Source organism: Vigna unguiculata, chromosome 8 (assembly GCF_004118075.2).
Source record: "Vigna unguiculata cultivar IT97K-499-35 chromosome 8, ASM411807v1, whole genome shotgun sequence".
Taxonomy (NCBI): Eukaryota; Viridiplantae; Streptophyta; class Magnoliopsida; order Fabales; family Fabaceae; genus Vigna; species Vigna unguiculata.
The window spans coordinates 28,489,832-28,515,195 of NC_040286.1; the positions used below are offsets into that span (position 1 = coordinate 28,489,832).

At 31.9% G+C, this 25,364-nt stretch overlaps 3 protein-coding genes and 1 pseudogene across 3 annotated transcripts; 1 reads left to right on the forward strand and 3 right to left on the reverse strand.

Moving 5' to 3' along the window:
* Window positions 1-5,302: 5,302 nt before the first annotated feature.
* LOC114193552 (acyl-coenzyme A thioesterase 13) lies at window positions 5,303-7,349 on the reverse strand. Its single transcript, XM_028083393.1, has 3 exons — window positions 7,080-7,349; window positions 6,813-6,953; window positions 5,303-5,649 (listed from the first exon to the last, which is right to left on the reverse strand). Exons 1-3 carry the CDS (start codon window positions 7,344-7,346, stop codon window positions 5,506-5,508), a joined length of 552 nt encoding a protein of 183 aa, XP_027939194.1. The 5' UTR covers window positions 7,347-7,349; the 3' UTR covers window positions 5,303-5,505.
* A 1,469-nt stretch (window positions 7,350-8,818) lies between these two features.
* On the forward strand, window positions 8,819-10,597 carry LOC114193073 (protein OCTOPUS-like). Its single transcript, XM_028082770.1, has one exon. It carries the CDS (start codon window positions 9,025-9,027, stop codon window positions 10,519-10,521), a length of 1,497 nt encoding a protein of 498 aa, XP_027938571.1. The 5' UTR covers window positions 8,819-9,024; the 3' UTR covers window positions 10,522-10,597.
* Window positions 10,598-14,656: 4,059 nt separating this feature from the next.
* Window positions 14,657-15,618, reverse strand: LOC114193743. Its single transcript, XM_028083659.1, has 2 exons — window positions 15,483-15,618; window positions 14,657-15,285 (listed from the first exon to the last, which is right to left on the reverse strand). Exons 1-2 carry the CDS (start codon window positions 15,520-15,522, stop codon window positions 14,846-14,848), a joined length of 480 nt encoding a protein of 159 aa, XP_027939460.1. The 5' UTR covers window positions 15,523-15,618; the 3' UTR covers window positions 14,657-14,845.
* Window positions 15,619-16,048: 430 nt separating this feature from the next.
* Window positions 16,049-19,606, reverse strand: LOC114194017 (annotated as a pseudogene).
* Between the last annotated feature and the right edge of the window lie 5,758 nt (window positions 19,607-25,364).

Here is a 25,364-nt window from a genome sequence, read left to right on the forward strand (position 1 = left end):
CTACTCTACACTCTTTGTTAGACCTGTATTCAGCTTTCCTTTGGCATCGTGGTGTGCCCTAGTTTTGTAGGGGTTGTGTTAAGGACCCCAAGACCACGCTGCAGTATTATTATTGTGTGACGTTTTCCTTTAATTTCGCTTAATAATTAAATGGGACGTTACAGTTTTAACTCTGTTTTTAAATTTTCTAACTACTTATTAGCTGGAGAAGTTTTTTTAACGTATATTAATGTCTAATTACATATTAAGTTAGTTGTAACAAAATAATTATATATTCATATTTGAAATGAATAAATGTGTGTGTAATATAGAGGTTAAAATGAGTTAAAATTCATTAGCTAGCTCAACTTACTATGGGTATGGGTTTAAGTGAAGTTGGGTTGGAAAAATTTTAATTTTTTTAAATGTTGATTGAATTGAACTCAATTATTTAACCCGAGTTAAACGAGTTCGATACGCATAGAATTGTCATCAGGAGCGGAACAATGTTAGAACACAGGGGAGCCACAACTCCCCCAACCATTTTTTTCCTTTTTATTTTATTTATTTAAAAAATAATATTTATATATTATTATTTTATTTATATTAATTGATTTTTATTTTATTTTATGTTTTATATATTTTAAATAAATATATTTATACGTTATTACTTTATTTATATATTACTACTTTATTTATATATTATTACCTTATTTATATTAATTTAGTTTGAATTATTTTTCTTAAATTTAAAAATCATGTTTTTTTTCTATTATAACTTTTTATATTTTTTGATTTAGTTTTTCTCTCCTGTGCTTCCATCTTTTTCTCTCATTTTATTTTCATCTCAATTTTCACCACCATTCCTTATTATTTCAAAATCAAATTGCACTACGATAAAATTGAAGAGTTAATAAACATTTTGGACTGAACAATTTCTTCTTTTGAGCAAGTTCCTTTTTTCCCTTCTTTTGTTAAAGCAATTTGTTTTCGTGTATGTGGTTTTTCTATGCTCTAGGCATATCTCTATCTGTTAGAGATTATAAAATCATGCTTTAATTGTTGATCAAACTCTTCTTTGTGTAAATAGAACTATTTTAGGCTTTGAAGTTGTGTAAGGGAAGAACAAGATTAGGAATCTACTCTAAGGTAAATGAAGCTAATCATTTAAAAGTTATTAGTTTTCTTAAAATATTGAGTCTTGCTTTTAAGATTTAATTTGGGGTATTTATAATTTTATTTTTTTGTAAAAGAATTGACAAATTTATATTAGAAAAAATATGATAAAGAGTAAAAGAATTGATTCTTTTTTTAAGAGGAAGACTTGTGATGAAGATGAAAAAAATGCATCTACGTCATCTAAATTTGAGAAACTTCATGATAATCCAAATATTGAAGAAAACGAAAAACAACTCTCTAAGGTTCCTAAAGTTACATATAATGAATTTGAAAATACTTTAGAATGTGATCCGAGGAAGCGTCTTCAAATCTGGCAATACCTACCAAATCAAATTGATGAGGTACGAAGGGCTTATCTAAAATGGGGTCCATATCAAATGCATCTAAAAAATTATCCGTTGTCTTGTAAAAATGATCATCCAAGAAGATTTCAGTACACATGGTTTAACTTATTTTCGCCATTAAAAGATCCTACATATTGCTTACCGTGCTATATTTTTAGTAAAAAACCAAGCGGAGGACTTGATTCAGATGTTTTCATTCTTACATGTAATTGAGTTTATTTTCATTGAATCTAATTTGCAATAAGTTGATTGTCATTAACATGTTTTAACTTTTTGAATGTTTTTTTATAGGTTTTAAAAGTTGGAGGACCATTTTGACTAAAAGTAACTTTTGTTTTTTTTTTATATATTATTATTGATGATAAACTTTATGTTACTCTTTCATATATATTATTGTTATATTGTTTGGATTATATTGTCATGAGTGCTTATTTTGAATAAAAAATGATGTAAGAAATTAATTTTTTTTTAATTAAAAAAAATAATTTATATATAACAAATATAATTTGGTCTCCCTAAATTTTTTGGTCAAATTCCGCCACTGATTGTCATAAATTGAATTGATATATTTTAGTCATCAACAACTTTGTTTCCATGGATCACGTTGCTTTCTTTTCATTAAAATTTGTGATATAAACTTTATATATTATAACTTGATTCTCACAATGTAATGAATATGAAGTATATACTTACTTAATAATGGTAAATCATATAAAACATTAAAAAAATTTCTTCAACAATGATAATATCGGCAACAATAATCTTTATTTCCATAGTAGAGATCATGAAACAACAATTTGTGTAGCATATTTCACTTATTGAAGACATAACTATAAAAATCACAAATAATATAATCACTAAATGACAAACAAGTACTAAATGTATCACACACAATTTTAATTAATTTATATTTTAAAGGAAACATCTCTATATTTCATAATAATACTGTAAGGAATTTACTCAATTCAAAATAAATAATCAACACATTTTATTTTGGTTATTAAAATGTATATTAACCTTTGCAAAATACTCAACACTTCAAAATATTTTAAATGTTTTTTTCTTTTTTTCTAACTCATGAGCAATTTTATTACAATCTTTACAAAAAAATTCTATTTGAGAATGTAACTAGACGAATATAAAGTTTCATTTCACATATTTTTAGATAAGTTAAAACTTGTAGCATAACATCAACCATGTGGAACAAAAACATTTTAATTTTTTTCACTGCACCACTACTAAGGCTTGAATTGAAAACAATTTTTTAATCAGTTGTGAGAGTTGAAATTACTGAAAATCTTATTTAAAATTTAATTTTTTTCCATGAATCCAAAGTTATTTTATTTGTCATATGTCTCTAAAGGGATTTAAAAGAATTTATTTCTTGAAAATCCAGAGACTATAAATAGCAAACTTAAAATTGGGAAATAATGGATGAGTTGGGATTTCTTCTTACACCTCCAAAATTTGTTTTGCACCTTAAGTCCTTTCCAAATTTTAAAAATACCTTTTGACTATTTGATCATTTGACCAAAGCAACAGTGAAATTTTAAAAAAATTAACCTCACCTTTCTCCCTCACTCTCTTCCATAATTAATGTAAATTTTACTAGAAAACTACCATCGGATCTCACATTAAGTTGGAGATTCAAAGCAATCAGATATCGACATCCAAGAAAAAATATATCCAGATGTCGACTTCTGGAGAAGAAAGTTCTGGATCTAGACTTTTGGTGTACAATTTTTTGGGTTGCTTTTGGATGTCGACTTTCGGTGAAGGTTGCTTTTAGATGTCGACATCCTTTGAAGGTTGGGGAACTTTCGGATGTTGACATCCGGTTATATTTGGTTCTATGAATTTTATTTTTGATTTTTGATTTTAAATTTTATTGTTTTTAAGATTTTTGAAATATTTCATTTATATTTTTTAGTTTAGTTGTTGTTTTTTTTGTTAATGTTTTTATGTTGTGTTGTAACTTTTAATTGTAATGTGTTTTTGAATTTGTTTATTATAGATATAACTAGTATAAGAGAAGCATCCACACATCGTGGCGAGAGTTCTACATATGGTGAGACTTCTGAACAACAACAACCTAGACATGGACCTACGACATTTGCGTGTAGAAGGGGTCAGGGTCGTCATGGAACAACAATAACCTCGACTTATGTGTATAGTTTTCCTCACACGTTTCATTTATAAAAGAATAGAAATATGAGATGAAACTAGAATTTACTTGTGATTTCATAAAACTTAAAGGGATGTATTCCATTATACTCTCACCACCTATAACATAACACGATTATATTATGGCGAGTTTTTTTAATAATAAGTGAAAAGAAAATGAAAAAAATTCATACAACAATCAAATAAATTAAAAATAAATAAATAATTAAATGCAAAAGTTTTACTAGATCTCGACATCTGAAAGATAACTACAAAAATTGTATCGAATCTCGACATCCCAAGACTATATCATGTAATATTTTTGTCACCAGATGTCGACATCTAAAAGACACTTATGTATACCGAATCTCAACATAAAAAAATATGAAGATTTCATCTTTCTTTTGGAACTCAACTTCCGAAAAACAACCATAAAAACTTTACCAAATCTCGATATTCGAAAAATACCTATGCATACTAAATCTGGATATTCAGAAGTACGAGGATTTCATGTTTTTTTTTTTCAAAATTTGACGTCTGAAAAACAATTCGAATAACTTTATCGGATATTAACATTCAGAAACTGTGTTATTTGTCATGATTACCGAATGTCAACATCCGAAAAACACGTAAGTACCAAATGTCAACCGAAAGTATGAGGATTTCATGTGCATCCAGAAGCGGGATTATCACAAACCGAAATTATCACAAACCAAAAGTGCCATTTTCTTACCGGATCTCCAAATCCAGTAACATTTGAAACCAAATATCCATCTGTTTAGGTTTTAAGTGCAGTTCAATTTGAATGAGAGACGAGAAATTATTTGGAGGTGCAGATCACTGATATAACCACCGCAATAAATAAGTTTGATCAGCCACCAACATCCATAATTAATTACTGTTTAGCAAATTAAGTTATTAATTTTCATTTATTTATCTGAAGAGCATAATCGGGACAATCGAAAATTTGGAGTGCAGAAAAAATCTTAGAGACACAGGAAGAAATCTTTGGAGAATCACTGCAGCTCGCACACCTCAATCTTGGGCTGAAATAGTGTAGATTCCACCTTGCTTAATAAATAATTAAATTTTAATTTTAAAACCTGTGCAATTTTTTTAAAGAATTTAAAAACTCCTGGTTTATATATAATTTTTTATCGAGGTTGGATGAGAGAAAAGTTGTAATTATCTCTAAATAACTTTTTATCCTTTCTAATGTTTCTCTCACTTGAATTAACTTAAAAATATTTTTAACACAATCACATTAAATAAGTGGAATTAGTAATTCACTACGCTTTACCCCTTTTTTTTTTTCACTTATACAGATTTTATAATTGTAACCTCATTCATAGAATTATTCCAAATCTGTGAATCTCAAACCCCACGACAAAGTTGAACCAACTAGTTATGATCCAACTTTAGAAATTACGAACACAAACACAATGCAAACTTCAAATAGTTGGTGTGATGCTACTCTCACTTTCTTTTGGGCATTCTCATTTGGCATGATGAAATTGATCTGCAACTTGGAGAGGAAAAATATACTCTTTTCTCCTCAGATTAAAGTTCCTTGAAACTCGAAGTCTCTGTCAACAATACAGTGATATAGGAGAAGTACTGGAAATGGTCACAGAAACTAAATAAACCAAGTTTGATTTTTTTAAATTTCACTTTTCATTGCACGTCTTCATATCATATCATGCTCTCACTCAGAACTTTATTCATATCATATCATGCTCTTACTCAGAACTTTATCCAATTAATAAGTAGTGACTCACCCAAGTCAAGTAAGTTTCCCAAAGACAATCTTCATGTACAGACATTTCATACACATACTGAATTACATTTTGCTGTTATGTCTACCAAACAGTGAATGACGACCTTCGGCTAACAATTCTCCCGTGGCTTTGTTTTTAAGGAGAACAATTGTCCCAGAATAACCTCCTTTCCTTCCTAACAACCTAGAAGTAATTTCTAGTTCATCCTGCAACATAATACCAATATATTTTCAGTAGGTATAAAAAATCTATGCAGAAGTACATTTCATACACTAAATAAACAGCAAGTTCATAACGTAAGAATGCATGTTGATGCAAGCACCAGAAGGAAAATAGGGAGAAAAAGGAGCAGGAAAGTTGGCTGTGGAGCAATGAACCCAATTTATGAAATCTAAACCGGGAGTCTTATAATAAGAAACGGTTGGAATCATGGAATTGATACAAACAATAAACATGTTATCAGACCCGAACTCTGAACCTTCTCAAAAGGACACTTTTTTTTAAACCCTCAGTTTAATCAATGAATCCATTTTAGGAGATAGAGCTCTATCATTTTCTTTTGGTTTATAAAATTCGAATCCAAGTCCTTATTTATGTTGACTCGCCAATTGAACTATAAAAGAACACTTTTAAAGAGAATGACTGTGTTTGGAAAGCTGTTCAACTCAAGTTTAATAAAAATTTTAGGCATTTTGTGGCAGAAACTCAGAGGAAGGGAGGACCAGGATTGGCTTTACTATGAACTGAATGTAAATACAAACACAAACAAAGTGGTTTGGGTTTATTTGGGTAAACTACATCGTAAACAATTTTAAGAAATGTATTTCATATGCTAAAACTAACTTATACATGAATAAACAACTTTAATTTTGAAGAAACTAATATAACCGAGTTCGGCAAATCAGTTTATTTCATTTCTCTTCTCGATTACTTTTCTTTAAAAATTGTTTATGACAAAATTTATCCAAACACGTCCTTAATGTCTAAGAACTGAACAGGTTGAATCTTATGTGTTCAGCTTTTAAACAGGTTTTGAATGGTTGAATGGTAGAATGGTAGAAAGGTTGAGTAGGTGTGCAGTTCATTATGAACTATCATGTCTCTCTACAAAATGGAGGCCATGAGTAATAAGTAATCTGACCAACCTTAATTAAATCCGGGTTTATGAATTCACAAACTTCCCCAATCCCCAATGCAATTCCTACAGTAACTACCTAGTTGGTAGGTTTGATAGAGTGATTATCAATTTGGCACCCTAAACACAAGGACAATAAGTAATTAAGGAAGCGAAAATAGGGTTGTTGGATACACATGAATGATTAATTTCTACATTTTACTTTCATTGAATGTTTCAGTTGTTACAACTTACGCCAACGCGAGCAGTTGAGAGAAAAGAAATGGACATGTCGACGGAAACATTCATGGGGAGACCCCCTTCATGGATGACAGCGCCTCCAACTTCGTCCACCAGATTCGCAATTGCTCCATTCGCCAACTTCCCACCCCTGTCCTGTAACGTAACACATTCAAAATTAACCTCAACAAGTTGAATCAACTCCAATTAAAATGAAATCAAAGCGAAAGAGGATTATTGGTCGATGATAACGATAATAGAAGTTTATGAAATGGAAGTTACGGCGAGGCGAGAAGGGACTATGAAGGAGCACGAGACGCAACCGGGTTCAACTCGGTCAACTCGGATTCCGGCGAGGACGAAGTGTTCGTAGAAGGAGGAGTTATCGCCGGTTCTGAGAGGAGGAAGAAATTGGAGTCTTGACACGGCGTCGTATTGTTCTTGCGTCAGGCTTAGCATCGCTTTTGCTTTCTCCATCCTTTGCGTTGCTCCGCCCGCAAATTTTTTCCTCTGTACCTGTTTTGGTTGCTGTCTGGATCTTCGATTCATGGGCCTATTGGGCTTAAAAGGAAAAAAAAAGAGAAAATTACTGGGTTAAATATTGTTGTACTCTTATACTTGGATCTAAAATTAAAATTAATTCCTATTCTAAATTTTATATATTTTAAATTTAAAAATTAAATTGTATTAGAGTTTAAAGTATGATGAATTTTAATTTCATATTAAGACTAAAATTATATTTAATCAAATTAATTTAATGATAGAACTGCGTATTGAACTATCTTGATTATTCAGATTTAACCCAAAATAATTTATAATAAATCTCATAAAATTAACTTTGAGTAGATGTAAGGTGATGTGTTGATCAAATTAAAGAATTATTTAAGTCTGCATTTTTTTGTTTTTACTATTTTTTTTTAGTTTTGATAATGTTAAAAAGAAAAGGCTGAAAGCGAGAATTTCAAGAAGTGGTGCACGTGTGGTGACCACTTAGGGTTCGCATCCCAATTAAAATCTTAAGCATCGCAGTGCTGCTAACTTTGCGAAAATTTATACTGCTGTAAGATTCCCACGCTTCATGCCATACCAAACAGATCACTGTGCCTGTTTGGTTGGGTTGAGAGGGTTGACTTGTAAATTTGCCCAAAAACCTTAAGGTCAACTCATCATTTTATAACTTATCTAAATCCACGTTAAAATACTAATTTGATACGTGCCTTAAAACTAGTTTATATAATTTAAACTTAATTATATAAATTATATTTTATATTTTAATTATTATTTACACATATAGTTTTATGCTGGTCTCTATCTCTAATTTTAGTTGCAGAAGATACCAGCATTCATTGATATGATGAAGCTTTATGCTTACGATTTCAAACTTCCAACGAACTTACGAAAGGGATTGGACGAGAAAAAGGTCTTTTATTCCATGCATAAAAGTAAGTATAAGTATGTATTTCAAAACCGAGAAAAAATAAATGTTATTTTATTTAAATCACCTAAATCCCCAACAGTTAAAGTGGGACTAATTTTGTAGCATTAAACTTTGCAACGAAGTTATTTCAGAAATTATATGATTGCCACACGCAATGATGTATGAAAATTAAAAATGTTGAATAAATGGCCGAATTTTGAAGATTCGTATTCGAGGAAGGTATTAACGAGAATTGAATGTGTAATTAAGATGTTTTGGTTGTGTAATTAATAAGATTAATTTCTTGACGTGTTAGGTTTTGTAACTTGAATGTGTGGCCTTCATCGACGCTCATAAAGTAACAACAGTAGTTAGTTAACAGCTCAATTGATAGGACTGGGAAATGAATTATGAGAGTAATAATTTTAATTTGTTTAAATCTTCTTTTTTCAATTTCTTATTCTTTTCCTTAAGTTGCATTAAGGGCCCACCTAAGGTCCTATCGAAAGGACTTCCCCTAATTTATATAAAGAGATTTTTGTGATAAATTATGTTGAATAAAAAAAAAAGGAAATAGTTAGAGAGAGAAAAATGGGGGTTAAGGAGGGTTTAGTTGTGTAATTAAGAAAGATGAATGATGAGAAGATTATTATGATGGTTGGTGTTTTGAGCACTTGATTCCGTACTCTTCTGTGCATACTTATGCCGTGTCTCCCACTCTCTTCATTTCTTCACTCATAAACACATCACAAACACAACAATGGCATTGCCACCAACACTCACTCACGCACACCAACGCATGCTGCACTCATGACTCCCAAATCCCATCGCCTCTCCGCCTGCCACCGCCACCCTACCGCCCCCATCACCGGCTTCTGCGCCCTCTGTCTCCGGGAGCGCCTCGCTGGCATCCCCTCCGACCACTCCCCTCCCTCTCCTTCCCTCCGGCGATCCAAATCCTGCTCCCGCCCCACCGCCTCTGACGCCGCCGCTGTCGCCGACCCCCGCCGTCGCTCCTGTGAGGTCCGTCCCCGCAGCTCCCTTTCCGATCTCTTCAACCGCGACGACCTACGAAAATCCCGTTCGCGCAAACACGCCTCCGAGGTCACGGTTTCCAACGACGGCGACGGTGATGCCGACGAGGAAAGCAAGACGGTGAAGGAGTTTATAGATCTCGAGCTGCAGCTCCGCAAGAGGAATGGTGCCAGGGATTCCAGGACCTTCTGGAACGCTGCCGCGGAGAAGTTCAAGAAGTGGAAATGGAAACACAGGGCTAAGAAAAACGCTGACGCGGATAGTAATGTGAAGAGGAATGCAGAGAAGCGAAGAGCGCGGGGATTGAGAGAGACTCAATCGGAGGTTGGAGAATGCAATTTAGGGAGAAGATCCTGCGACGTGGATTCGAGGTTTTCGATTGAAGCGGGAAGAATCTCGTTCGATTGCCCTCGCGCTTCCTGGGATGGGTGTTTGATTGGGAAATCGTGTTCTAGGCTTTCACCGATGCTTTCAGTCGATGAAGATTCCAATTCCATTAACAGCAACAGCAATAGCAACAATAACAGTGTTGGTTTGGGGAGTTCTGGCGACGGTAGAAGGAGTTTTGGTTTTGATAGATCAAGCTCTCGTAGGAGACAGTCAATTGCGGGGCTTGATGAGTTGAAATTGACGTCAAATTCAAATGTGAATGCGAGGGTGTCGCCGAAGGTGTCTCCGGCCACCTTCTATGGTGCCAAGTTGCTGATTACTGAAAAAGAGTTGATGGATAGTTATGTGAGATCTTCAGCTGATGCTGTTGAATCTGGTTGTGTGATGGAATCTGATTCCAAGGATGTTTCTGGTGCGGCCAATGGGCCAAAGGGTGTCAAGAAGTTGCAGAAATGGCGCGATGTGTGGAGCAAGTTGGGTTTAGTACAGAGAACTGAGAGAAGGGATGATAGGAGTGGGGAAGAGGAGTGTGATTCTAGTGTTGTGGTTGATAAGCCACTTGCAGAGTCTTTGCAGAGGCTTAGGAGGGTGGTTAATGTGCAAGCAAGTGAGCCTGTTGGTCAGAAGCTTATGCGAAGCTATAGCGTTAGCTGTAGAAGCCCTTGTAGAACGGATGGTTTCGCCGATGATTCTGAGAGCAAAGGGAGTAATGGCAGACACGAGTTTACGTTTCAGAGGAACCGGAGTGTTAGATATTCGCCAAATAATCCTGACACTGGCTTGCTGAGGTTCTATTTGACTCCGTCGAAGAGCTATAAGAGAAGCAAGGCCGGAAAGAGTAGTGTTAAGGATTTGCATTCAGCAACCAGAAGTGGCTTGTGAAACTGTATTAGCTGTTGAAATTGAAAGTACGCTTGGTTGTAAAATCATATATAATATTAATTTCCAATTTTTCAAATTGTGCTGGTAAGGTAACATTATTATGGTATTATGGATATAATTTGTCTAATTTTACTGGTAGAAAAAATAAAGTATTCTTTCCACAATGCTGTTCAGATGGTAACTTCCTGATTGTGATGGTTCTAGGAGGTTGGGAGCAAACCTTGATCTTGCTAGAATTTACTGCAAGAATGTGTCATACGCTTTTTATTGATTTATATTTTGTTGATGAAATGTGTATGAAGGGGTAATTTGCTGCCTCAAGTGCTGGTGGCTATGGCATTTCATGCAAGATGCAGGTGTTTCTCTCTCTCTAAATGCAGCACGAAAGGTTCACTGAGATTCTCATGCTGCATTTTCATATTACAGAGTAAGTTTCAGCTTCCAAGTTCTAGTTCAGCTATGCGGTTGGTTTGATGTATTGAACCATAAATTTTGAAGTGTAACCTACGTTTCTTAATAATCTACATACTCGATAACCTTTATACTGTTATATCTGCTAAACAATTCTTTTTAGCTTTAAAATGAAAAGTTAAGACTATGACGTAGATGAGAATGCCTGATATATGTAATTGATACAGGAACTATATAGAAGGGCATATTTTAGATTTACGTAATTATAACTCATTCTAAACTCGAAAACGGAGTTTTGAATATCCTTTCTCATACTTTATGACAGACCCAAAACTTTTGGGCTGTCGGGCAAGCGTAGTAAAGATAAGTGGATTATAATTTGTCTTCAGAATTTTCCTACTCAGCTAGATCAGAGGGGAAAAGTTTGAAACATAACGGCGGCAAAAATGATTAGTCTCTACATATAGTAATGGGTTCTTTTATATGGAATGGGGACGGGAACCCCCATTATCAACCACTTGGAATCTAGAATTTGTCCCAGAGAATGAGTTAATTTTCTTTTAGTTTTTTCCTTGTCAAGGACCACACGTTTATATTCCATGGAAGATAATTCTGTCAGTGGAAACATCTACTGCATAATGGAGGATAACTTTCCAAAAGAACACAGCAAAATCCTTCCCCATAATACTTGGTTGTAGAGATTTTACGGCTTGTCTGTAAACAACATATTCTGTATCAGGGTTATAGCCTTTCAAAATAGAGAATCACCAATATCTGGATTCTGGCTGTTACCATTGTAATTTGGCACTTGAATGGGGCTTTGGGGGCAACAATAGGCATTAATAGGCAACTGAAGAACAATTTTAAGTTTAAAGCTCGTCAATAGTCATTACTCATTGATGGTTAATGGCTTGTTTAGCAAGAGCTTGGGAAAAAAAAAATGTTCTCCTTGTTTAATTGTCTGTCTGAGAGAAAAGCGCATTGCTTGTTATTAAAAAACACGGAGAAAATATTATAGTCTAATCTGTTGTCACTGCTTTATTATCCTTTGTATGTGTTGGTTTTTCAAACCTAAAATTTCTCATGGTCCTACTTCTGATGGTACTGATTACTTTTCTTTTCTTTTGCTTTGAGGCACATCCTTGTTTACTCCTCAGATTGGTTTGCAGTTAGGAATATGTGCCTGTGGATTTTGTTTACCTCCGTTGCAAGTTCCTTTTCTGTGTTTGTGCTTTATTTTTTTGGTTAAGCATTCTGTTTCTCATTGAAGCCACATGCTTCTAGGATTTGGAAATATGACCATGGACTCCTTCGAGGCGATTCTTATTTTATGGCTAGCTAGTTCACTGTTCCATTAATATATTGGTTTGACAACTTTCTCTTATAATATTTTTTTAAGTGATTTTTAAATATTGAGAATGAGAAAAAGAAAAAATGAAAAATCACTTAGAAGATAACATCTAAAGTTGTAAGAGAAATTTGTCAAAATTTAATAGTCAAAAAGTCATTTTTTTAATATATTAGCTTGCCACCAAGCACATAATCCTTGTAGTTTTGTTTAGAGTTATAAAATTTACCCAATATTTTTATAATACTATTTCACATTTTTTTTTCATCTCCTTCATAGTTGTTAAAACAATTGTACAATTATATGAAAAATAATTTGTCTAAAGTAAATTCAAGATATCTGTAATTGACTTTTCTGATTTTGAAATACTTTCTTTCTGACTTTTCTTTTGTATTATCTGCTGATAGTCATAGGTTTTGCTGATGAATGAAATCAATACCGCATCAGATGTTGACCCTACAGAGAAAGGACTTACTATAACTCTTAAGCGTTGGTAAATTGAAACTCTGACTACTTTCCATTAAACACTTTACTTTTCACTGCTCTTTCAATGATGTGGTGTGACCATACCACATCATTGCAAATTAGACAAATATCTGGCTTATTTACGAAGGTGCTTCGGAACAAAAGCACAACTTTGACTTGGAAGCTGTAAATTAGTTAAGTATAATCACGTTTTTGGGACACATTTACGTAATATTATTTTCCTCAATATTGTTAGATTGATAAAGGATGATAAAAGAAGATTTTTCGGGGCACACTTGCTATGTCCTTGTTTAGAAAGGATACTTTTAAATATAATTTTTAAAAACGTTATTAACAAAGACCGTTTCGATTGGTTATACCATCATAAAAATTAATTTTAAATAAAATTAATAATTTAAACATGTAGTTTTATAATCGATTTTAATTTGAAAAAAGAATTTTGAGATAAAATCTTAGGAAATACTAGATTGTCCTAAATCCAAACAGATTGTTAACTTACTCTACTTTTTAACAAACGAATAAAAATAATAGGCTTAAATATCTTTTTTGTCTTCATTTTCGTAGTGTTGTGGATGATTTTCATTTTGACAGAATGTTTTAAATGGTCTTCATTTTTATCGAATGTTTAAAATGGTTTTCATTTTCGCAATTTGTGTTTTATTTGATGCTTCTTTGTGACGCCGTTTAAATGTTACGTGTACTGTACATGTTGTAATCTAGAGACCATGCAAAACATGACAACAATCCAAACACAAACAAACCCAACATAGAATTATAAAAATCCTAATCCATGAGCAAACACAACCCAGAAAATCCTAAACCCACTAACCTCGTTGATGATGATTAATTAGAAAATTGAAATGAAGAGTGCGACTGCAATCCAATTATGAAATGGCAAGTATTAGCTGCTTCCTCTGCAAATCCGAGCTCAAGAAAGACGAAGATGAAGAAATCACCTCTGAAGAGCGCGACTGCAGTCCAACTCAAGTCCTAATTGCAAAATTTTCCCCAAATTAAAAAATTAACGTTAATTAGTCATCTGTACAGTACACGTAACACACCCCAATGCAACATAATACATGCAACGTAATACAAAAAAGATCAAATAAAACACAACACGAATTGCGAAAATGAGGACCATTTTAAACATTGGGTAAAAATGAGTATTTTAAACATTCTGTCAAAATGAGGACCATCTACAACAAACATTACGAAAATAAGGACAAAAAAGTTATTTAAGCCAAAATAATATTAGCAAAACCTGAGAATTTTTTAGTTTAAAGAAGATAAAATGGAGTTAAATACCGCAGAAGGATATCAAAATGAAGCAAATGATGTTTTATTTCTCATCACTGATAGTACAAAAAAGAATCCCATGTTGTATAAAACTTGAACAGCAGTGCATAAAACAAAAGGCCCCCTCCATCCTTGAAAATTAACTCTCAAACTTAAAGACAATCCTCCGAGATAAATATTGTTTATTACGTTACTCGTGGTTTGAAAAGACAAAAAGAAGCTAGAAAAAAAAATTCTCTGTTAAAGATAATTAGCACTGTGTGACCTGTATATCAGATTTTGACGAGTCATTTTCTCTAAACTAACATTTTTACAATGTCCTCCATCTGACTGACAAATCCTTTAAAGCCTCTCCACAACTTCTTGAATTTGAAAGTTAATCTCTGTTATATCCTCCCGAACATTAAACTGGGGATAAAAACGTATTTCTATTTTCTTAGAATCTCTTACATTTTTTGTTTCAAAAACGAAGATATTAGAAAATTTATTTCACTTTATTGCATTTTTCTATCGGTGCTTCATAATATATTTACCGATGCTCGTTGCATTGCCATTGTTTGAATTTATGAAAATTGTAAATAAGGAAAACGGAGAAAAGCCCAGTTCAACAAGTGAAATTGCTGTGGCAATACTCAGGTTGTTCACATATACATATCCATCAACAAAGAACAACAAATTAGAGTGATGAGTCTTTTCCCTTATGTCAAATTTATTGAAATTACAATATCCAAACAAACTCAATATTTACTACCACCAATAGTTTTGAGCACTCACTTCAGCCATTCATTCCACATCAAAGCCCTTCTCCTTAAACTCAGCAATGACCTCATTCCTCATCCTCAACCAAAGTTTCTGAGCCTCCTGTTTAAACTTCTTGTCCTTCATCTCCTTCTTGTAGTCACTCTCATCCTTATCCTCCTCAGCAGCTCCTTTGGGACCAATGCTTGTCCCAATCATTCCACCCTTGGCAATGAACTCCTTCATTGCTTCTTCATCACCTGGATAAGGAAACATCCTCCGCTCGTACAAATGAGCAAGCTCCTTCTCTTCCTTTGGCTTTGGCTTCAGTGTCCACCAACCCAGTGGCGATGTCTCGTTGTACCACCACACTGCCCCCATCACTGCGTACGTGCATACCAAAGCCTTTCCAATCTGCTTCCAGAAGTAGTAGTTCTCCTTCCCCAATCCAATTTTCCTCAGAAAATCCTGGGCATGTTGTACACCTGCGTTGGAACATAGACGGGTCCACAAAACTTAATCAGAGATGCAAGATTCCTGTCTGAAACATTTTATCAAACACCTTGTGTTCAGGGTTTGATAACTCGAAAATCGACCCGCATGACTTTGATATGGTTTAACACGGACGTTGTTAAGTTATTTATAGTTCTTCCAAATTTTGGGTATGTAGAAAGACAGGTACCTGTTTTGGGTTGTTGCTCCTGAAAGCGCTTCCGAGGCATTGCGAGAGTGAGAATTCGATCTTTCGATCAACACTGAATACCAGTGGCGATGACGTGGTTTCGTAGCGTTGGCTAAGGCTTGGAAAGTTGAATAAGCCCATTATAGGATGTCGGGCTATTACTTTCTGCACTCCCATTATATTTTTCGTGTACCCCATTTATTTCAAAATCATCACTGTACTTTTTTTTAAATTTTATTTTATAACAATATTGAATTCGAAATCTTTTAAATTAAACAATCCGAAATAGTAGACCACTTAATTTATTATAACTAATAGTTATACAATTTAAAACATAAATAGTTATATACTAAAATATACCTTCACAGTTGTACTATATTAACTTTCAGAATACATTATAGTTTTTTTTTTCTAAGATCAGTAATTACTGATTATAGTTGTGAAGGTAATGATTGATTCTGATTTCTGCATATCATGAGCTGCATGATAAGGCTTATTGAGTATCAAATGAAAGCATGCTGAAGAGAAAGATCTGACACATATTCTGAATGAAAGCACTAATAATAACAAGGATTTTTTACATTATTATGACAACTGTTAATGATGTCATACAAGGTGAAAACAAAGCACAAAACTTTCTAATGTGCTCTTGCTGAACATGCCCCACCTTGTTGCATGCACCAGAACATAGCACTTAATTTACAAGACACTAATATAGAAACGGCATAATTTGAACATCTTGTACAAGTTAACCCAGTTTTCAACGAAGAGTTCCAACAGGTTTTTTATATGTATACAAATTTGACACCAGAAGGAAGACAGCAAAATTCAGAACACTTAACACTGTGAGTAGCAAGAAGAAATAATCAAGGTGACCGTAGTTTGGTTTGTCAGGTAACCATCCAGGACCACCATTCATGGTTGTAACCTTTGTGACAATTGTTATAAGCAAAGAGCTCAAGTACTGTCCAAATGCAACAGTGAGGAGTTGCAGAGCAGAACATGTGCTTCTCATGGCATCAGGGGCTTGTTCATAGAAGAATTCTAACTGGCCAATGAAGGTGAACACTTCAGCACAACCTATGATGAAATATGGTGGAATTTGCCAAAATATTGACATGGGAACCTCGTCCAGTTTATAGTAGTTGTGCCTTCTCACCATTTTAAGTCTCACATTCTCCAAAATCACTGCATATACCATAGAAAATATGGATATGAAAAGGCCTGTGCCCATTCTCTGCAGCTGAGTTAGGCCATTTCTGTGGCCAGTGAACTTTCTTGCTATTGGCACAATGATCCTGTCATACACTGGGACCCAAAAATGACACTGATGGTATCAAAGACAGAAAGAGTAGCTGGTGCGATTTGTATCTTTTTGTTGTTGCCCACATGGTTATCCATGGCGCCCCCTTGCAGTATGAAGTAGCTGCCCATTTGACTATAAACAGTAGAAAATATGATGCCAGTGGCCCATACAGGAAGCAATCTTACAATAGCTTTCAGCTCTTCCACTTGAGTCACACTGCAAAGTCTCCATGGATTCACTGGGTCCTTCACACTATCTGAATTTCCTACCACTGCTGCTTTGTCAAAGAATCTGCAACACACAAGTGGTAAATGTGAATAAAACACCAGATAAAGCAATAGGTCAATGCCTTTTTTTTTATCTATCTTTTTGTGACTTAAAACTGAGTTGTTGTGTATAGGTTGAAAGAGAAACTAGACAAACGTTTTATGATTTCCAAGAATTGTAGCCCCACCAAAAATTTTAGAAGTCTATTGATTTATGAAATTGTCCTTATTTGATAGGATGACATGTGAAATGACACAAGTGCTGGCCAATTGACTACCTTTCTGTGTTAGAAATCAAGAGCAACCTCAGAATTACTTCTAGTCTTGAATAGGAGAAAATTTGACAGCAAACTGATACATTCTTCTGTTAAGAAGTGGACTTTAAGACTAACTTAATCTTACAAAACTGATTTGTAAGGTGAGATTTGCACCCACTTACCGTAAATTGATCTTAGTCGATGTGAGATTTTCAACACACCCCTTTACGCCGAGATATATACATCTTGTGCGTGGGACTAGACATTAATAGGTGTTCTGATAGTGGGTGGAATAATAAACCTAACAGATGACAAATTTCGCTAGGATAAATTCTAACCCATAACTCTGATACCATATTAAGAAGTGAATTTTAAGTCTAACTAAACCTTATAAAAAACCGGCTTGTATGGTGGGGTTTGTACCTACTTATATACTGTAAATTGACTTTAGTCGACGTGGGACTTCCAACATTCTCAACTTTTATTGGATAAAAATGTCGTGGATATAATATAACTTGGACTCAATCTCTATCAATGGCAATCACATGAGATAATAAAGGGTGTGAAAGGGTATTTTTCATTAGTGGCTATGGTTTACCTTAATCCATTTGAGTGCTCAAGCTTGCGGCTTCCTTGAATAACTGATTCTGAGTCTTCCTGTATCTCATATAACTCAGACTTATCATCAGGTACTCTAACATGATACTTTCTTATGGATGCAACTATAACCTGACACAAGCGAGTGAGGGGGCTACCTCCTGGCTTCTGATTCCTATACAACTTTGTACCTGAAAAGAAACTCACCACAGCAATTCCCATGGCCACTGCTGGAATGCCAAATCCCCATCCCCAACTTACATTAGTCTGAACCCACACCAACAGAGAAGCAGCAACAAGGGCACCAACATTTATTGACAGATAGAACCAGTTGAAGAAAGAACTCTTGTGCTCCTTCTCAGCTTCATCTGCATCATCAAATTGGTCCGCACCAAATGATGAAACACAAGGCTTTATCCCACCCGTCCCAAGAGCTATAAGGTAAAGAGCCACAAAACAAATTGCACTCTGTCCCTCAGTAGCATGACAATTGCCTTCTGCATCGCAGGTTGGTTTCATCCCAGGAACTGATGCAGACAATGTCAAGAGTGTCATTCCCTGTGCAAGAAAAAAAAAATTAAAAGATTTGGTTATTACTTCTCACATTTTACGGATTCTCTGATTATCTTTTCTCTTGACTCTACCATGATAGTTAACAGTAACCATGTAAAGATTGAAGAGACTATACTCACAATGACATAAACTACTGAAAAATAGAGAATGGTCAGATATCTTCCAAGATAGGCATCAGCCACAAAGGCTCCAATCATTGGAGTGATGAAGCATGTTCCACCCCAATTTGCAACGTTCTTGGAAGCAGTAGCACTATGCTGATTTAGTTGAGTCTTGAAATAGGACACAAGATTTGTACTCATCCCATAGTATGCCAATCTCTCACTGCATTCATTTCCTGTATATTGGTCTAATTAATTTCTTAACTCACAAAACATAAATTGTTGGAGAATAGAGATGCACAGTGGTTACCTAAAATGAAAGGGCATGCTCTCCAGGTTCCAGTTTCCTTTCTGTTAGCAGGATTTCCAAGGTAATCTACTGTTCCATCTTTTGTGTAAACATCTTCCTCAGCCATTGTAATTCAGTGGAGGGATAATGGATTCACTTGCAACCAATCAAGCTAGAAATTGATGTCACGTCAGATATCAGACATCAACCAGAAATAAGACAGATTTACACTATGTAAACATTACATTACAAACGTATTTTGTAAGATTGAGTCAGTTCACTTCTTAATACAATAATCCACTTCTTAAGATGTCAAAAACCAAAAACCATTATTCCTCTTGGTGTATAGCCACATGGTTAGAAAGTAGAACCCTTACCTTACATGAAATAGTATAGTTTATGGTTGTTCACCACAGCTTGAGATGAAGTTGTCACCTAAGAAGCAAAACACTTTGTATGGCAAGTGTTTGATGAAGAGTCTGAGTGAGAGAAAAAGTTACATATAGTGTTTTGTAGTGTGAGACTAGGATGACGTTTTGTTCAAGGCATTGAATCTGCTGAATCTTATACAAACCTATGCAAACAAGGGGTGAAATCCAATCATCACGGAACTGCTTCTGCTTGTCATGTATATGGTTATTATGAACCAAAGTTTGCCCTGAAAACTAAACTGCAAAATAATGCAGTAAAATAGTATTTGATCATTTGTAAATTGTAATGTGTTTATTTGCGTGACGTTGGGTTTATCATTGCTGGAATAGGACATGTATAATACAACAAGGACAATCAGAAATGAACATTTTCTTGTTTTCTGACCCATGTAAAATATTCTAATGACAACTAGTAATGGATGTTTGTTTGGAAATTAATGTCTCCAATGCAAGGTTATATAGTTCAGATTAATTTGAACACACATTTCAAATTCAATTATATTTGATGGTTTAAAATTAGTGTTATTCTTACCTAACTTTAAACCAATATATTTATTTTTATGGGTAAGATTTACTTACTATTTCAAAGAAACTAAGGATTAATGTGTTCCTGGTTTAAGAATCCCTTTCATTGATGAAGAAATTTAAGATTAGTGAATACTGAATAATTTATTTATTTTAAGTAACAAAAGGATAAATAAAAATAACATTAAATTCTCTTACTTCTTTTTCTAAGATTCTTAATAAATTTTTATCTTTTTCTTATTTGCATTATTTAAAAGGTTGTACATTAATATGATTTTAACAATCGAAATCTTGATTAGAATAAGTTTCTTCCCCTTAAATAAGTAGTGGAAATTCAATAAAAAAGGATATCTTAATTTTTCACTAATTTTAATAATGTAAATTAAAATATGATATATTGAGAAACTAAAAAAATTCTTACCAAAACTTTATAAAATAAGTGCAAGGAATTATCGTGACTGTACTTAATTGGTGTTGATGTATTAATAAAAGTTAATTCACAAATCAAATGTTAGTTTATGGTTACACATATTGTTTACCTATGATAAAATTGTGAACTTATTAATTTTATGCATTAAATCTATAGTGTGATTTGATTTAAATATTAGGTTACCTTTTGCTCGTGTTGGTTTATTTAATTATGTCGCAAAACAAATTATTTTGCAGGTCTAAATGACCATTTAAGACCAACTTAGGGGTGCCTATTGATATGTTAAAAAATGCAGTTGTATATTATATGATTAATATTTGTACAGTATCATGTATATACAAATATTAATTAATAATATTGTTATAAAACTCTGGTATTATCTTAGACAAACTAACAAAGGTCATTTTGGGTTATATTGATTACATTGTATTTAAAATATATTTATATTTATTAAAACATAATAATAAATCAAAATTATAAACTTTACCATAAAAATTATATAATTTATTTTGTTATTGAAAAAAAGTAAAATTTTGAATATGATCATAATTACAGAAAAATTGAAACATATTTGATCCTTTTTCATTATAAAAAAATACTTATCAACTAGGGTCTCTTGTGTATGAAAGGGGTTAGGGTTGTTGTAAACGAGAATAGAATATCTGGCATCAACTTCCTCCTTTTATTTAGAACATCACCTTAATGTCGCTTTAATACATTCTTTTATAAGAAAATAAAACAATATACATAGATTCTTTAATTTAAAAAAGGTATCTAATTTCTAGTATCGATAACACCAATAGACACGTAACTTAACATAACTTTTAAAATTATTATTACTATTATTATTACAAAAGTAAATTTAAATTATTTTTATAATTTTATTATAAGTAATGTTTATATATTTTTTTAGATAATTTTTATCATGATAATTAATTTAATTTAAAAAATAATTAAACTTTAGAAAAAAACGATGAAATTGAAAAAATTTAAATTAAAAAATGGTTACTTAAATAATAAAATTTATAAAATAATTATTTACTCAAAACATACTTATGTAGAGAATTTTATTTATATAATAGCATAAATACAAATAAACATAAATAATTTATATAATTTATTGAAGATTGTGGTTATTTATATTGTAGGTAATTTTTTTTATTATAGATAATAATTTTAATTTTAAAAAATAATTAAATAAATAAGCGACAAATTTTAAAATAATAGGTAAAATTGATAAAATAATTATTTTAATTTAAAATAACAATGATTTGAAAAATAAAATTAGAAAACCATGTGTAAGTCAAAAGGAAATTATACTATATAATGGTATAAATTATTATTATTATTAAGCTTTCTTTTATTTCTTCTTTTTATGTTTTTTCTCCTAATCTTTGTTTTTTTTTCAAAATTTGACGACAACTCATAGTCGAGGAGTAAGAGAGGTTTTTGTCTTATAAGATATTAAGATAGAGTAAGTTTCTCTTTACTTTATCCATACATTTTTTTCTTCTATTATTCTTGTTATGATTTTATTGTCAATCGTGGTAGAATCAATTAAGAAAAATTGATCCTACCAACTCTTTTTACCATATAATGAAAAATAACCGTCTAAACTTCATTAGTAATCAACAATGTATAATTGTCTGTAAATTTAAATATTTGGTAATTATCAACTATTTTTCTTATTTTTTGGTAAAATTTATTGATGAATATTTTACCGACAAATTTTTGATAAGAAGTAAGCCATTAGTAATTTTGTTTTATCAAATAAATCTTATTATCATTATTATTGTTACTAGTGAAAACATATATGTTATATACATGTGTGTTATTTTTTATGATAATAAAAATAATAAAATTATTATTATTATTATAAAATTAAACATAAATAGTTTTTATAATTTGTTGTAAGTATTTTTTTTATTTGTTTTATAGGTAATTTTTAATTAAAAAAATGTTAAGTTTAAAAAAATATCAAATAAAAAATGGTTAAATTTAAACAAACAGACTAAAAAAAATATTAATAGAATAATTATCTTAATTTAAGAAAAACTTTAAAGGTTAAAATTGAAAAACAAATCATGACACAAAAAAGAGAAATCTCTCTTATGTATAAGTGTAGATTATGATTATTATTGGAAAAATATGTGCATGCGTGTCTACTTTTTCTATTATGATAATAAAATGATTTTTTTATCATTATGATTAAAATAAATTTTTTCATTAAATTTTTGTAAAATAATGTTCTTAAAGAGTAACTATAAAATAAATAATTTTATTATTGATATTTTGTTGCTGTTGTAGTAAATAGTTGAATGAATCTAAAAAACACATACAAAATGTAAAAGGTAAAATAATAAAATAAATTATATTCATAAAGGTATAATTAGTACGTGTATAGAGTCCATATAAAAAAATTCTTTATTAATATTTATAGATTATATTTAATTTGTTTTATTGTATAACTAGATATTTTATTTGTTATTTAAGTTTAAAAAGTATATATAGGAATCTATAAACTAGTGTATGAGTACATAAATGTTTAATAGAAATAACTCTCAATTATTTTATTAATTAAAGATTGAAATTATAAAAAAAATCTATTGACCAAGTTCAATTTTATTAAAATAATTATCTCTTTAGAATCTGTTTTTAAATATCCTTCTTTATCTTCTCTAGAAATCTTTACTCCATCTTTATCCTTTTGAAGATATGATTGTAGGATTCATCCTTAAGAAGAGTTCTTCACAAGTTCCTGATCAATTTTTCTTTTAGAGTAAGTTTATTTCCACTTTTTTTCCTTTGTTGAGCAACTTGTTTCTTTGTGTATGTGGGTTTCTTTTAGTGCATGCAACATTTAGATGCTTGATGTTAGTCTCAATCTATTTGTGATCATAGTGTTATACTTTGATTGTTGATTGAACTTTTCTTTGAGTAGACAAAGCAATTATAAATGTAGGAATTGTGTATAATGTGTGGGTTATAGTAGAAATCGTTCTCAAGGTAAGGGAAACATATGATTTTATATTTTGGTGCATTCTAATATGTAGGTGTTTGAAATGTAGCCGAAGAAAGTAGATGATTTGATGAAATCGTATGAACTGTGATTTTTATGTATTGGACATTATTGTAGTTGAATTGGTAGAAAGTATTCACATTGTTGATATATGTTATTTTGTGATTGGATTGGTATGTTGGTATTATAAACTTGTGGTATGAGAGTGATCAAATTGGTTTACTAATGCTATCAAAGATGCTTGAAAATCAAAGATTGTTTCTTGAAGTAAATTAGAAAAAGGTAAAGCACTTAGATAAGTCATTGGACCATTTCAATCACAAATGGAAGGAAATGTGCTAACTTTAATAGCATTGGATGTCGCTGAGAATTGCTAGTTGCCAATCTAGTAAAGAGCTTTAGAGCTTTGGCACTAGGCGCCACTCTTGTTCTGTTAGGCACACTCCAAGTCAAGGGCATAAAGGGTGTCTGGCACTAGGTGCTGCCTGTGGCCATTGGACGATCACTTAACAGTGAGCTCTAGTAGGTCGTGGAGGTAACTGCTACAGGTAACGCAGGTCAGTCCTTTCATAGAAAGCTCTAGGGGTCTCAACAATGGGCGTTGATGGAATGACGTTGAGCGTTAAAGAGTGCCACTAGGCAGAAAATTCAATGTTGGGTGCTATGGCACTTTGTTCATAAAGAATGCTTTATGAACTTTAAGTATTTCTTGTGTATTATGTTATTGAAGTAATTCTAGCATCCATAATCTATCATGGATATATATATATATATATATATATATATATATATATATATATATATATATATATATATATATATATATATATATATATATGGGTGGCAAAATGGTCAGCTCGACCCGTTTTGACCTAGTCCGTCCAAAGTAGGATGAGTCGGACTAGCCCTCCACAAAAAAGTGGGACAAAAATTGCAACTTATCCACTTTTTTTTTAAGTTTATTTATTTGTTTTGTTTTATTTCATTTTTGTAATTTTTATTTTTAAAATTTATTTGTGTATATACTTATAAATAAACATTTAAAACATATTTAATGATATAAATATTTTCTAAGCTTTTAATTGTTAATTGGATAAATTAAAATAATTATTATGAGTCGGATTGTTTCGAAGGTCGACTTGAATAAAAAATAAAAACGAGTTATATCGAATTGAAGGTCGAGCTTTATTAAATTAGACTCAGAAGTAAGGATGTCAAAACGGGTCTACACGACTCATTTAAATTGCTTTATACAAACAAGAAAATTAAAATTTAAAATATTTCAATTACTTTACCCAAACTAATTATTTAAGAAATAAAGAGACTTCAATTGCATAAAATTAATTATTAGGTATTTCGATTTCTTAAAGTTGTTGAAATCTATATTCCAAATCCAAACACAAGATAAAGGCAAGGGTTGATATGTATCTACATATGTAGTGTGAAAATGTTCCCTCTTCACATAACCGAACAATACAATCTTTATATTTTGAAAAATTCCTCTTAACTTTTATGAAAAACCGTATATTTTTTGATATATCCATATGCAAGCCTAATGTTTAAGAATACTTTATACTATTATGAAATGGCTTGATTAATAAGACATAACCTGATTAATTTGGTTGTTATACCAGATACTAATAAAGTAAAATTGGAAAAAAAATATGTATATTATATATTATTATATTTTTGAAATAAATTATTGTATATTTGAAATGCATTGTTAAAACGTCATTTTTGTAGGATTAGAGTTTAAGGTATCAAACCTGCTAATTACACCACCACATCACAGTGATCCAAAGACTATTGGTAAACACCATTATGATTGAGAAGGATATAAAAGAATTTATCCACATAATTGTTTTAGGTGAGTACATAAAACATTATGTCATACATTACAATACAGTTATTTTATTTTTCAAAAGAAAAATAAAATAAATCGTTACGTGTATAAACCTAACCAACTATAAATTTCTGTTTACAACGTACGTCAACAATTGTACCACATAGTACATACATCTTATTTGTAAATAGTTTCATACACCATCACATTCACTCATTTTAATTTAATTAACACAATATATTACC